Source organism: Lactuca sativa, chromosome 5 (assembly GCF_002870075.4).
Source record: "Lactuca sativa cultivar Salinas chromosome 5, Lsat_Salinas_v11, whole genome shotgun sequence".
NCBI classification, from domain to species: domain Eukaryota; kingdom Viridiplantae; phylum Streptophyta; class Magnoliopsida; order Asterales; family Asteraceae; genus Lactuca; species Lactuca sativa.
Window position 1 is genome coordinate 154,875,961 of NC_056627.2, and position 15,108 is coordinate 154,891,068.

The 15,108-nt window shown below is 34.3% G+C and overlaps 1 protein-coding gene across 1 annotated transcript; it reads left to right on the forward strand.

The window, feature by feature from the left end:
* The first annotated feature begins 3,209 nt into the window (after window positions 1-3,209).
* On the forward strand, window positions 3,210-7,794 carry LOC111879184 (uncharacterized). Its single transcript, XM_023875662.3, has 15 exons — window positions 3,210-3,639; window positions 3,806-3,954; window positions 4,060-4,131; window positions 4,223-4,336; window positions 4,656-4,724; window positions 4,817-4,873; window positions 5,076-5,129; window positions 5,223-5,285; window positions 5,446-5,508; window positions 5,732-5,896; window positions 6,036-6,191; window positions 6,307-6,387; window positions 6,941-7,002; window positions 7,096-7,228; window positions 7,566-7,794. Exons 1-14 carry the CDS (start codon window positions 3,474-3,476, stop codon window positions 7,175-7,177), a joined length of 1,353 nt encoding a protein of 450 aa, XP_023731430.1. The 5' UTR covers window positions 3,210-3,473; the 3' UTR covers window positions 7,178-7,228; window positions 7,566-7,794.
* Window positions 7,795-15,108: the final 7,314 nt, after the last annotated feature.

Consider the following 15,108-nt stretch of genomic DNA (forward strand, 5'->3'; position numbering starts at 1 on the left):
CTTCGGAATCCCAATGCACATACTTGTCTACTAGTTTCCTGAGAATACAAGTTATTTTGAAAGAGTAGGTCAACATTTAAGCTGCTAAGTTCATAAGTATTTTAGTTATGAAAGTAAACTATAAGTTCTTTTGAAAAGTTCGCTTGTTCCTCCAGAAAATCTTATATTTTCTGATGTGATGAAAGATAAGTAAAAATGACTCTACAATTCCTTCTATGAGTACTAAATGGATACAAGCTATATACAAATTAGAGTAAACAGACAATCGATTCTGTGAATCTACCCTAAGCCCACAACCAAACAAGGAACAGGAAATGAAGCAGAAGTCGCACATCCCATTGTTTGTTAGATCTTCATTGTATACAACCCGGACGTATTCATTTGGTACTTACGAAGTTAACTGTAATAGTTCTTTTGTATTTGAGAAAACATTCCTTAAGAAAATCATATATTTCCTTTAGTAAAATGGTAACCACAATAGTTCCTTCTATAATCAATTAGTTTATACTATTTATATATAATCTCATATCGAACAGACAGTTAAATTTGTGAATCTGTCCTAAGCCCACAACCAAACAAGGAACAGGAAGTAAGGCGGAAAACACACATCCAACTGCCTGTCGGATATTAATTATATATAACCCTGATGTATAAACTAAGGTATTACAGAATTAACCACTAAAGGTCCTCTAAGTTATATTGGTTTAATAATGCAAATCAAACCTTTTATAGATAAGTTTCTAGTTTCACTTACTTAATGATTTATCCAAAAAGTATGTTCTTGTACTAGGAAGTGGTGTACTGAATTTGTATGTTATGACTTTACCCATACTTGATACACCCTATGATTACTTGGTGTACACAGGATATATATATATATATATATATATATATATATATATATATATATATATATATATATATATATATATATATATATAGCTAAGATCGAATAGATAGTAGACTGTGTGAATCTACTCTAAGCCCACAACCAAACAAGGAACAGGAAATGAAGCGGAAAGCACACATCCTACTGCCTGTCGGAACCTACTAATATATATACCTAATGTATCAACCAAGGAATCATAAAGTGTAACATTATAGGCCCCCTTCTACTGAATGTTCATGTTACTAGGAAGTAGATTACATTACTCAATGTGAGAACATCACTATATAAATGTAATGGGAAAATGAAAGTGTACAGTAATGTTGTATAAAGTAACTACTGAAGCACTAACTACCTACTGGCGTCGAAACTGATGTGACATTTGTCACCCCTTGGCTTACCGGCCAAACAGTAACGAATAGTTGGGATGTTGGATTGTCAGTCCCATATTGATCTATACACACAATGTCCGCTCTCCCTCAAGGAGACTCTGGTTACAAAACGCGACATAACAAGTATATTGCTATGCCATGAAGTAGTGGTTTCACATTATTGTTATCTTGTTCTTGTTATTGTATGTTCCTTTCTGTTCTTGTTATAGTATGTATTAACTGACTCGTGTATGAACTGAATCGTCTAAGAACTGATTCATGTAAGTTTCATTGTTCTAGAAATAGTAAGTAGTAATCATCTAAACTATACTTATTATAGTTTACTAGTATGATTGTTTGAATTGTTACTGACTTGTAGTAAAGATTCAATCATCTACTGAGTTAAGCATGTACTTTTAGAAACGGAGTTTTATAAACAACAAACTAACACCTTGTAAAAGAGTTTTTAAATTGATTTACTAACTTATAAAAGCATAAGAATTTCTTTAATGTGATGGCTATCACAGGTAAATAATTAACACAATACTATTGTGTTCAACTTGTATCCCCCCTTTAAAAGCATTTAAAAACATTTAAAAGATTGATTATAGGGGTATGAACTCACTTATGTGGGTGATTCACTGAAGATTCGAATAAGGATGATAAGTTCCACGAATTAAGTCCCGAGGCACAAACGAGTCCTAAATGACATATACTGATACATATAGGCAAGAAATTAGTGAACCTAACTACAAAGGTGATTGGGAAACAACCTAGGATGCAAGAATAACTCACCAAAAGAGTGCTAGAAAGCAATATAGGAGGCTAATAGGGTGTTCACGGCCCAAAGGAAGGATGGTTCACGGCTGGGCTTGAATGGTTCACGACCCAATGGAGTTCACGACCAAAATTGATGAACACATGAAGGGTTCATGGTCCACTTGATGAACACGGCCCAAAAGATGAAGAACTCTTGAAGATCTTGGTGTTTTGGTGGGTGTTTGAAGTTCCTAGTAAGCTTCTATGGAGTAGCAAAGGAAAGGGGGTGTTTAAGAGTGAAAGATGGTGTTCTTGAACTATGATACTTGAGAGAGAATGGAGTTATTGCGGCCAAGAGAAGAAGAAGTGAAGGAAAAGTGGCAAAAACTCATCTATATACCATGAGTTCACGGCCTAAGAGGGGTTCACGGCCGTGAACATGGTCCTTGGCTGTAAACCTCACTTGTTGAGGTTTTATGGCTCAAATGTTGTTCTAGGCTCTTGGTTCTTACGTGGTTCACTTCTTAACACGCAACCCTTACGTATACTCGGTCTAGAAGCCTATAAGTTTGACCTTAAGTTGATGTGTCTGACCTAATCCAATAAAAATTTCGGGTTGTGACAGAATCTTATTACGTCTTTAATTATCTTGTACATGTTATTCAGGTTATTTGGGTAATAACCGAACCAAACCCGTATTTGTTGATCGGTTCGGTTTTCGGTTCATGTAATTACTCTTATTCGGTTTTTGAGTTATTCGGGCTCAGGTCGACTCGGTCCGGTTTCGACCCGAGTAACATCCCTAGTTGTTGGTGTATTTCCCTTAGGACCTAATGTTTTCAAATGTCATACAAATTCGATTGCGTTTATTGTTAGTTCCTTTTGGTGCTTTGTTTAGCATGGTGTGTACATATATATTTGTTTGTCTTTATATTTATGATTACAAACTCTTTGTATTTTTGTCCAGCTCCACACTGACTTTTAATTTTATATATTTTTAATTGCGGATTCAAAAAATAAAAAATTACCATAGAAATCAAATGACATTTTTACCTTATTCCATTTTATGTTAAGATTTGATGTTCTTGTTTTCAACCAACCAAAAAAGGTTCATCAATGGTGGATAAGTAAACGTCGAGCTTCAGTTACATACAAACACAAAATCAACAAAGCCATATTCAAATCCCAAGGATCCAATCCAACACCAAATGTTTAATTACTAGTTTACTACTACCCCCCACCAGGCCACGTTTTCAACATTCAACATTCACCATCACCAAACCATTATATAGATTCAGTCAACAAAGCATCGCTGATTTCATTTTCATTCCTTCACTTGCCTCCACGTGAAATTCCCAACTACCCATTTATTGTCGACGGATTCTCCAACCAAAAAAACCCCAAATCTATTGATTTTCTACGTCCTTTGCTTCTGGGTCTGGGTCTAGATCGTATCCATGGCGATCTCCAAGCTCCATGCCCTCCTATTTCCATTCCTTTTTGCCCTAATTCTCACTCAGATTAGAGCCGATGACGTCGTTGATGGTGTGTCAGTCGGATCCGATGATTCTCATGCATTTCGGATCGAATTGGATAAGCTCACCTCAAAGATCCAATCACTTGGTTTGTCTTCTACCTTTCCCTCTTCTGAATTATCGTAATTTACTTCTTAGTGTTGGAATTAATGGAAAGCTATCGAGTAAAATTTGTTTGGTGAGTAATCTTGGATTGGATCAGATTACGATACCTGGTTAATTCGTTTGATTTACCTTAAAATGCTCTGTTGTAGAATCACTTGTTCACAAGAAGACTGAAGAATTAAAAAGCAAAGACGAGATCATTGCTGGGAAAGAAAAGGCAATCGCAGAGAAAGAACATACGATTAATGAGAAGACAGATAGCATTACTTCTTTGCGAAGTGAAGTGGCTTCTCTTAAGGTAGGCCTACTACTAATATACGACCAATTTCAGTTCGATTTTGTTTCATCCATGAATACATGCTTTCAGAATGATAAAATCGTTTCTGTTCTTGTGTTTGATTAGGTTAAAGGCTCTTCAGATGCTAAGGAGCAGATTGAAAAAGCTCATACACGATCCCAGGAGTTGGAGAAGCAGGTATATAATATATACAATGAATTAAATTTTATCAAATCATGTCATAATCTGCATTCCATGGTAGTTTATAGGTGTTTATTCCTTATTACAGGTGGAGAAACTGCAGTTTGAATTGGATCTCAAAACCAAGTTAAGAGAAGCTTTGGAAACTAGATCAAAAGAATTGGAGCAGAAGATGCTTGATATAAATCCAAAGCTTCAAGAAGTAAGATTTTCTGTTATTGTGTTTCTTATGCATTATCAGTAGACCAGAATTAGAATTCAATTCCATTTGTATAAATGACTGAAATACCCTTCTAAGTCATCTGAGTGTCTTCAATACCAAAGAATTGGAAGTATAATGACATCCTTAACATAAATATATTACTTTACTAAATGACAAATCATTGCTGTTTCTTTACATCATTTCTTACTCGATTTTGCCTTTCACAATCCTTTGACCAAAAAAGTCCTAATATCAATGATGAAGTAAGCTAAAGTCTATTGTCTTTTTCTATAATCTTTTATTTATTTTTTTGCTTCAGCTTCAACAAACTATTGAAGAACAAAAGACAAAGCTTATAAAAACTGAACGTGCCCTTAAAGTTGCTGAGGTATGCTCATGTGTTTTTTGGCATAAATATGAAGATATGAATATGATGTATTTTATATTTTTATATTTACATCTATAATCATATATATATAGGAGGAACTTATGAAGACTAAAAATGAAGCAGCAGTGAAAATCAGTGAATTGACAAAGGTAAAACCCAAAAAATTTAACAATATGTATTTGATTATAGTATCAAAGTACATTGCAACTATATATAAAGAAATGTTATATATATTTCTATTATTAGTAAAGAATGTGATTATGTTGTTATCATTACAACATTTCCTTTTTAAGGAACATATTCTATTCATATTTACCTTTTTGCTCTCAATAACCTTTGCTTCATATTCAGGCTCATTCTTCATGGCTACCACATTGGCTTGCAGCTCATTTGGCTTCAAGTCAGGTACTTCCCTTTTAAAATTTTCCACAAATATGTAAAAAAAAAAAAACATATTTTTGAATTTTTTTTTTTTATTTTTAAATCATTAATTATCAGTTGTATGCTGAGGCTAATTGGAATAAGCATGGAAAACCTGCTCTTGACACTCTTTCACTGAAGGTAATTATTATATAATATATATAAATATTATATCCCCTTTTTTGTGTCTCATTATTCTTTGTATATTTAACTTCAAATCATGTTATTGTTATTCATTTTTTTAACCTATTTTTTTCATCTTCATGAAAAAAAAAAACAATTTTTTTTTTCACTATGGCAGGCTTTGGAGAAGAAGGGACAAGCTGAAAAGTGGGCTGAACCTCATGTAGAAACAATCAAAACCGTAAGAAAAATTCTCCATTTTTATCAAATGACAATTCTACCTTTTTACCTAAAATTGGTGGATTTTAACTTAATGTTTACCTCCAACAATCCAACAAGTCAAATGAGTAAAATTTTTAAAGCCTCCTTTTTCAAATGCTTACAACTTCTAATTCACTTCAATTCAAAACATTTAGATTATTTATTTAAAATTTTTAATATTAAGAAATTAATTAATTATGCAGAAGTGGATCCCTGCTGCAAAGGAACAATGGGTGATGGTGATAACTACTGTTGAACCACATGTGCAATTATTGACCAAAAAGACCAAAGAGGTTTATAGTCAATCAAAAGAGGTTGTAATTCCTCATGTCATCAAAATAAAGGAAACTGTTCACCCTCATTTTCAGGTATATCTTTTATTTTCAATGATGAGGGTATTATCGTCTTTTGCACCTAAAATTCAACTTTTGTCCCATTGGTCTAATGCATATCAAACATAGTATAACTTGTCATGTCACTAAAGATGTGAAATTTGTATAAGGGCAGGTTGCAAAGAAGTTTTGCAAGCCATATGTTGACCAAATTGCCCTTGCAACAAAGCCTCACCTTGATATAGCACGGGAAACAATGAGGCCTTACACAAATGAGGCAGTGAAGGTTTATGCCAACTTTCTTGAATCTGCAACTGTATACCATAATCAGGTACTATTTTAAACTTTTTTTTTTTTGGAATATTTGATTGAAATTCACAATTATAATTCTGCCAGAATTTATTATTATGTTTAACCCTGTAAAAAAATTATGTTTATATGTGAAGGTTCAAGGCACTGTTGAAGAATCACTGAAAAAGCATGAAATTACAAAATCTCTTGCAACTAAGGAATTTATATGGTTTGCTGTATGTCTCTCTCTCTCTCTCTCTCTCTCTCTCTCTCTCTCTCTCTCTCTCTCTCTCTCTTATTTATTATTTTTTTTTTCCATTTTGTGTTGGTGTTAAGTAAAAAAGAAACACTCATATATAGTCTGCAATAATATTAAGCCATGTTCCCAATGAGTCCATTACATAAAGAGTAAAATTATATTTATGGTCCCTGAGTATAGATATTTTTTTCAATTCTTGTCCCAAAACTTCTTTTATTGCGATTTTGGTCCTTATTTGGGGTTCTTGTCATGTTTTTGGTCCCTATTCCAAGTAAAATGAATATAATTTAGGACCAAAATTGCAAAATTCGGGTATACTCAAGGACCAAAAATAGTCATTTACTTGTAACAAGGACCAAGAAAGTTACAAGAACCTCAGATAAGAAACCAAAATTGCAAGAGAAAACGTTTCGGGACCAAACTTGCAAAAACCAGATATACGCAGGGACCAAAAATGTAATTTAATCTTAGAAATAAATTGAGAAGAGTAGAAGAGAAATGATGAATTAATATTATGTTTTATCTTCCAGGCATCGGCTATATTGGCACTTCCAGTGATCATTTTGTTCAGATTTTTATCAGCAATGTTTTTGTAAGTGTTTATAATATTTAATTTGTCTGCTAATTTTGAATTTTTATTTGAATTATAGAATAATTTTTTTTTTACTTTGAAAATTTAATGTAGTGGAAAAGCTAAAAAGCCGATTAGAAATACCAAGCCAAGCCATTCACGTCGCAAGGCCAAACGAGGACATTCAGACAAATAGTCAGACAGACAGACACACGGAGCCGATTAGCTTATTTTACATCAATTTTAGGTATGCAAATTTTATTTAATTTAAGAAGAAACTATATAAACATTGAAGGTTTTTTTTTTTTTTTTTTTTTTTTTTAATATAATGTGATTCCTTACATTTTCTAATTTTCATTTATCTTATTTTTAATATAAGGTATAATCGGATACACTTTTATTCATAAAAAATATGTTTTCAATCATAATCAAATGTGAGTTTTAGTGAGTTTGTGTTATGTTTAATATTTTATTTTTAGAAATGATAATTCTATTATATTATGTATAAACTAGAGTTAAAACTATAGATGGCGTTCACATATAATATAAAAATTAATTTGAAAATTCATTCCATTTCCACGCAGCTTTTTTGAGTTCATCTGTGTTTTCATCTTTGCGGACATAGAAAGGAAAGGACGTCGTGGAGACCGAAAAAAAAAATGATGTTTAAGAAGTAGGTTAGTACGTACGTACGAACATGTGTGTATTACGGGTGTTTATGTAGTTTTTTTCATTTTTTTTTTGCTTGTAACTTATTATTATATTTATTTCGGATTCTTATCATTCGTGATTGATTTTGATTTTCGGTGATTATTGCCTTTGCATTTGACGGGGTTATCAGTAGGAATATCATTTTGTTGTACTGCATTTGACGTGCACTTGTACTGCATTGAGGTGAAGTTGGTATCCCCACCCAAAAAGTTGGAAATGGGTGGAATGGGATATGCTCGCGAAAGACATTGATATTAATATTTGTTGGAATATGATAGATCATTAAATGGAGCATTATAAAAACATAATCGAACAAACTAACAAGATCTCCCTTCTTGCTTTCTTGAGCACAAAAGCAAAACAAACAATTATGTGTGTTTTCAACAGAGTATAGAAATAGTGAAACTCATGAGAAGATTCAATCATTTAAGAGTCAAAGGCCTTTATCTCTTTTTTTAGTTCCATTTTTGTTTTTGAATTTCAAAAGTAGTAACTGAATATTAAGGAATTATTAGTTAATATATAGTAATTATCTAACCGTGTATTAATTATATAATAAGCCTTTTAACTTTTCTAATTTCTAATAAAGTCATCATATTTATAATGAATTAAGAAACTAGTCCCTTTTAAATTGTTGGTGTGGCTTTGAAATTTGATTTTATTTTGTGTTTCTACTAGACACATACTAATTTGTTGTATCAATAGTCTAATCTCCAACACTATTTATTCTCTCATCAATAAAAATAACCCTAGAATAATTTTGTCTTGCAGTGTATAGCAAACGAAACTAAAACTAGAGTGTGCAAGAGTCATTTTAAAAGGGTTTAATTGGGTTTAGTTATTTGAAATAAATGTTGTTGGGATCAAAAGCTTTGTGAGATACCAAATAGACCTCGAAAAAGGGGAAATTATTTCTTTTATACCATATTAGAAAAAACGCTAAAAAGATATGTCCACGTGAGCTTGTGAATAGGGCCATCGTTGCGGTGTGGAGTGGATATGTCTCTTCAGGTCTCCCTCCCTCCCTCTTTCTCTCTCTCTCTCTCTCTCTCTCTCACACACACACACACATAAATTTTATAGGTAAAAGTGGTGGGATGGAGTGGAAGGTATTTCCTAGGTATGTGGTGTGGAATATTACTAGAAACAAGATTCCTTAGTAAAGATTATGTGATGCTGAGATAACAATATTTTTCCAGAGTGAATGTGTTGTGGGTGAATTTGACGGTCTTAAATGAGAAAGCCACTTGACAACTAAGCATACATGTCAAAGCCCAAGACCATCTTCCAAACAAGTTATACTTCTACCTAGACATATACATTATTTTTAATCACGCATGCCTATGTAGGTATAACTTATTATCTATATCCACAAATAATGTATCTGTGAGTAAAAATCTATCTCTAAGTATATGAACCAACACATGATAACACTTATTTTATGTACGCATAAAGACGATTACTCATACATATATAGATTTACCCACACATTAAACACCTCAATTATTGTTGTATTACTTGTCTCTATTGGGCCAAAGTTTTACCTATATCATACTTTGTTATGAAATGACCAATATCCTTGTAAGTTCTTTATGGTAGTTTGATCATGTATGACACACTGATCCTGAATAATTGCCAACACATATAATGTTGCAAAATAACCAACTTGCATGTGGATGTTTTAGTTGGTAGCCTGACCATGCATAACATATTTTGCTATGTTAAAGAGTATATTGAATAATTTCTTCTTTGTTCAGGTTTTAATTAATTTTTTGGGGGAGACGAAGGTAAATCGAAGATTATTTATGTGATTAACCATTAACCGTTAGTGATTATGGTTAGACTAATACTCATTACCATTAGGGGTGTGAATTATTTGGTTCAGAACTGAAAAATTCGAAAACCAAATTGAATCGAAATCGATTTCAGACCAATCTATATTCAAATTCGGTTTTTGGTTTGGTCGGAGACCAAACGAATTATGAATTTGGTTTTTGGTTCGAGTTTCGGTCTCATGAAGTTTAAGCCACACTGAACTGAAAAAAAAAATGAATTTCATGAATTAATTAATTAAAAAACATATTTTATATTTTATATTTAATAAAAATATTAATTATAAAGTAAAAATCATTTTAGCCCATTTATTCTTTGTATCTTTTTGTATGAAACTTTATATTTTTTTGTTTGTAACTTTAAGTTTCTATTTTAAAAACATTTTAATTTATGTTTGAAAAAGTGCAATACTATTTTTTTTAAAAATTTAATATTTGGTTTCCTCGGTTTTCAAACCGAACCAAACCAAATTAGCATTCGGTTTTCGATTTGCTTTAGAGAATTTCAATTCAATTTCGTTCGGTTTTTGAATTAGACCAAAAAAAATTCAAAATGAGGAAACCGATTCGACTAAACTGAAAAACCCATAAACCTAAGTACCTAACCGATTCTCACCCCTAATTACAGTTTAGGTTAGGCCAAGAGCCCATGTAGTATTTCTATTTAATTATTTGTATGAGGTTAAAAATTTATTATAAGATATCAAAGCAATATATAAAATAACATGATATCACAACTTTAGATTAAAAACGCTACTATTAACCACAACCCACAACCATCGTCCTCACCTCCGATGACCTTTTCTAATAGTCGTTAGAGGCGTCTTTGTTATGCTTAATATTTTTTTTTCCTTTCTTCTTTCTCCTCTTCAATAATAATACAACCACTAACACCAAACCATAGTTCCTCCTCGGATGGTCCCTGCCTCCGAGCCTTCAGTCTCCTCCTTAAATCACACCTCTTATCAACTTGCCTCTTCTTCTCAGGATCACTTTTCGAGTTAGCATCTTCCAATGTTGATGTTGCCTCCCTCTGATGGCGCCTTCTTCGCTAGACAACCTCTGATCTACATCTATCTCTTTCTCTCTCTCTCTCTCTCTCTCTCTCTCTCTCTCTCTCTCTCTCTCTTGTTGGGTTTTAAGCACTATAACACTCATATGGTGCACATACAACCCTAGATGCTTTGGATCTATGTTTTCTCTAATTATACATGCATATTTTCAATTTTCCAAAGCATACATCCTAACTATCATACAAATTGAGAATTGAGCAATACAATTAGTTAGATAACTTACCTCTTAGAAGGACTTGTAGTTCTTGACCTTTGAAAGCTTGATCACCTCAAGTGTGATGCCTCTAATGTGTCGCAAACAACAAATACAAGAGGAGGCTTGAGAGAATAAGTTACTTAGCACAAAATCAATAGTAAGCTTCTTAGAATGATGGTGTAACCGACTTTGGTTCTAGGGGTGTGCTTTTATAGTGTGGCAAATGCTAGGGTTACACCTTGTAAACCTTAATGATCTTTCATATTACTTAGGCTCCATGAGTTAAACCTCCATGGACTATTTCATTGGTTTAGCCCATCCTAAATAACCATGGATCATTAGCCCACACTATAAGAATCATTGATTTACACAATCAATCCCCATATATTTAATTAGTTTCTTTTGATCACAAAATTAATTCTTGATTAATACTAATTAAATAATATTATTTCATATTAATACATTATACTTGTAATATATTAATAAATCATAAATAACCTTTTTCTCAAAAGTCCATCCTATCAAATTGCACTGGTGAAGGCAACCCAAAAGGACCATGCTACTATCGGGTCAAGCACATCCTAATTATAGTTATGGGCTTAGACACCTAATCCACTACTCTCCCACTTGGATACGTCTAATAACTATAACTGCCAATGCAACCTCAAAAATCCGATTAGCAATTGTAGCTCTCAAAAGCCAATGTCGAACTCTGACGCAGTCGGTGACGCTTCCTTTAGATAAGAGATCATATATTCCTCTGTTCTTATGATATTTATGCAGACAAATACATGGAACATAGTCATACTTATTTCTTGCAATTTGTTTCCCGATTTCTGATACGTCTGACATAGAACATAACTGAACACATCAATTTAGTTCTGACCGGGCCCGACACATAGTCAAAACAGAATCATCGAGGGGCCCAAGATATCGCTTTTAATCCTCTTAGGATAAAAGGAACAGATAAACTTTGACATCATATGCTTGTACTAACTACTCATCAAATCATGCACAACGACACGTTTTATAATATCAAGTTACTGATGCGTTTTCATGCCATCAATGCACAGCCAACTCATAGTCAAAAACTCATATATCTTGGTTTGAAGATTATATGATATTATCGTCTCACAATTACTCATGATAAATTTCATGAAGTAATCCAGGTGAGCGCGGGTTGAATCCAATACTCAAATCTTATTTCAGGAGTACTCATAAATGGTGTAGCAAACTTTTGCTATGTCTAACGCATTAGACAATCTACAAGCCAACTCATGACAGTCTAGTCTCATTACCTACTTCCAAGGTATGACCGACTGTGGATTGTTTGAATAATCTTATTATTTTGGAAGTCAAAACATGCAAAGTGAAACAATAGTAAATAATTAACATAAGACAGTAACTTTACTTATAAATAAAACTCCTTTTATTTGATCATCAAATGTTAATTACAATGTAGCTATTACAAGTTTCTATTTTTCTAAACACTAAAACTAATATCGTCTGTTAGCCCAATGCCTCTTGCATACTGCAAGTGCTTAACCCTAGTCAGTGCCTTCATAAGGAGATCTGTTGGGTTGTCCTCTGACGATATCCACTTCACCACGAGGTGTCCTTCTTCTACTTAATGTCTTATGAAGAGGTACTTTCTGTTAATATGTATGGATCTACCATGATCTCTCGATTCCTTGATTAAGGCAACCACCCCTTCATTATCACAGAAAATCTCCACAGGCTCCTTTATAGATGATATGAATCCAAGGTCTCTGATGAAGTTTTTCAACCATATCGCCTCCTTCGATGCTTCGCTTGCTTCTATGTACTCTGATTCACACGTTGAATCAGCTACAGTCTTATGCTTGGAACTTTTCCATGTTACTGCTCCTCCAATCAGGGTAAACACCCAGCCCGAATGAGAGCGGAAATTATCTCTGTCGGTTTGAAAGCTGGCATCACTATACCCTGTCACTGTCAAGTCATCACTCCCACCGAGGGTAAGGACCCAGTCCTTAGTCCTCTGCAGGTACTTAAGAATGTTCTTAACTATAGTCCAATGAGCTTTACAACGATTCCCTTGATATCTGCTGACCATGCTCAAAGCAAAGGCCACATCAGGGCGAGTATAAGTCATAACATACATGATTGAGCCAACTGTGGAAGCATATGGTATTTGACTCATCTCTGCTATCTCATCCTCTATACTCGGACTCTGAGTCTTACTCAGTTTGGCATTGCCTTGGATAGGTAAGTCACCTTTCTTGGAGTTCTCCATGCTGAAACGCTTCAACACCTTGTCCAAGTAGGTACTTTGACTAAGTCCTATTAGTCTTTTACTCATGTTTCTCAATATCCTTATCCCTAGGATGTAAGCAGCTTCCCCAAGGTCCTTCATAGCGAACCACTTCCCAAGCCAGGACTTAACCTCCTGCAAGGTTGGGATGTAGTTCCTATTAGCAGTATGTCATCTACATACAATACCAGAAAGCTCAATATACTCCTACTAGCTTTGGCATATACAGAGGACTCATCATCGCTTCTTGAAATCCAAAATCTTTGACTTTCTCATCAAAACAAAGATTCCATCTGTGAGATGCTTGTTTTAATCCATAGATGGATTTTTCAACCTTACACACTCTATTATGGTACTTTGCATTGGCAACTGTCACACCCCAAAACCGGAACGGCGGAAACATTCTGGGGTGGATGACGTCATGTCAAGTATCACAACACATGCATATAGTAATCGAAGTACAACAAAACATTGCATTAATAGTAATAATTTTTACATGGTTACATTACAATACATCAAAGTAATACAGAAAAATATAATAAGTACAGCAAGGTAATAAGCTATCTTCGTCAACTGCTCCTGGGATGTATCTGTCTAATGCTGACCTGAGAATACAAGTTATTTGAAAAGCGAGTATCAGCATTTTTACAAATGTTGGTGAGTTCATAAGCATTTAGTGACATTTTCATTCAAATAACTTTAATGAAAGTAGTAGTTTAAGAGATTTCAGTGTATTAGAGTCCTTTCCAGAAAATCCTATATTTTCTTTAATAATAGCAGCCTTCTACCAAGACTGGTCAGTGATGTGTGGTAAAAAGTAGTTTTCCCTAAGTTGCTATCATTATCAAAATACTGAATTTGATTATTGAGGAAAGCAAACGACATCAGGGAATATCATATGCCTCAGCAGTGAGGACTGCTGACTAAGGCAAGGAACCATAGACTCCAGGAAAGTATCAAACGAACGACACCCCTGGTTCAGTCTAACAAGTGGAGACACAGACCCCAGAAGGTACCAAATGAAAGGTACAACTAGTAAGGTCTAAAACAGTGAACGCAGCGAACACAGTGAATACAGTGGATACAGACCCCAGACAACATCAAATGAAAGATACGTCTAACAAGGTCTAAAACAGTGTGACTCTGAAAATGGGTTACTAGCATACAGTGTAAATAACTAGCGAAATACCGTTACCTTAAATCCATGAATTATAAGGTAACCCGGGATACTCGTAACCATACTAACTGACACTAGAGTACCAGACGCCCTACAAGAGTCTATATAATGTGACATTTGTCAACCCTTGGCTTGGTGAGCCGTGGACTGTAGCTAGCAGTCAAGGTGCGGGGGTGTCAATCCCGTATAGATCTATACACACAATGTCCGCTCTCCCTACAGGAGACTCTGGTTACCAACTAGACGACGGAGAAAACCGTGTCCCGAAGATGCATCCCAATTAGTGGGTAATGACTTCCAAATAGTGGGTAGTGGGTTTCTAATGTAAGTGTTGACCTAGAGGTAGAGACTCTTAACTGAATTGACTGAAGAAAACCCGTATGTCCATGCTTGTGTACATAATATATAACTAATGAATCAAACGACCTTTGGATGGACATCCGATCCCACCAGACCACATCTCAACGAAGAAAAGGAAATAGGGCGGACACGCCTTCCTAAGTCCTCCAACCATTATTTATATGCATCTATACAAGCACAGAGATACACCTAACTACGCTTGAGTGGGTATCAAGTAAAAGTGATTCTCGTGAAGTAGGAGTGTCTAACAAGTGAAGTAAGGGCGATCGCAAGTGAAGTAGGAGTGTCTAACAAGTGAAGTAGGAGTGGTCGCAAGTGAAGTAAGAGTGTCGAATAAGTATATGGGTATCACGAAGTAGAGACGACAATAAGTGAAGTAAGAGCGTATCAAGTATAAGTGAAGTAAAGGCGATATCAAGTATAAGTGAAGTAGAATCGTATCACTAAGTAAGAGTGTGAATAAGTATAAGCGTCCATCAGGTATA

Coding starts and splice junctions, on each gene's coding strand:
- LOC111879184 (XM_023875662.3), top strand. CDS start 3,474: ATGGCGATCTCCAAGCTCCATGCCCTCCTATTTCCATTCCTTTTTGCC. Junction 4,725..4,816: donor GTGCCCTTAAAGTTGCTGAG/GTATGCTCATGT, acceptor ATATATATATAG/GAGGAACTTATGAAGACTAA. Junction 5,130..5,222: donor CTCATTTGGCTTCAAGTCAG/GTACTTCCCTTT, acceptor ATTAATTATCAG/TTGTATGCTGAGGCTAATTG.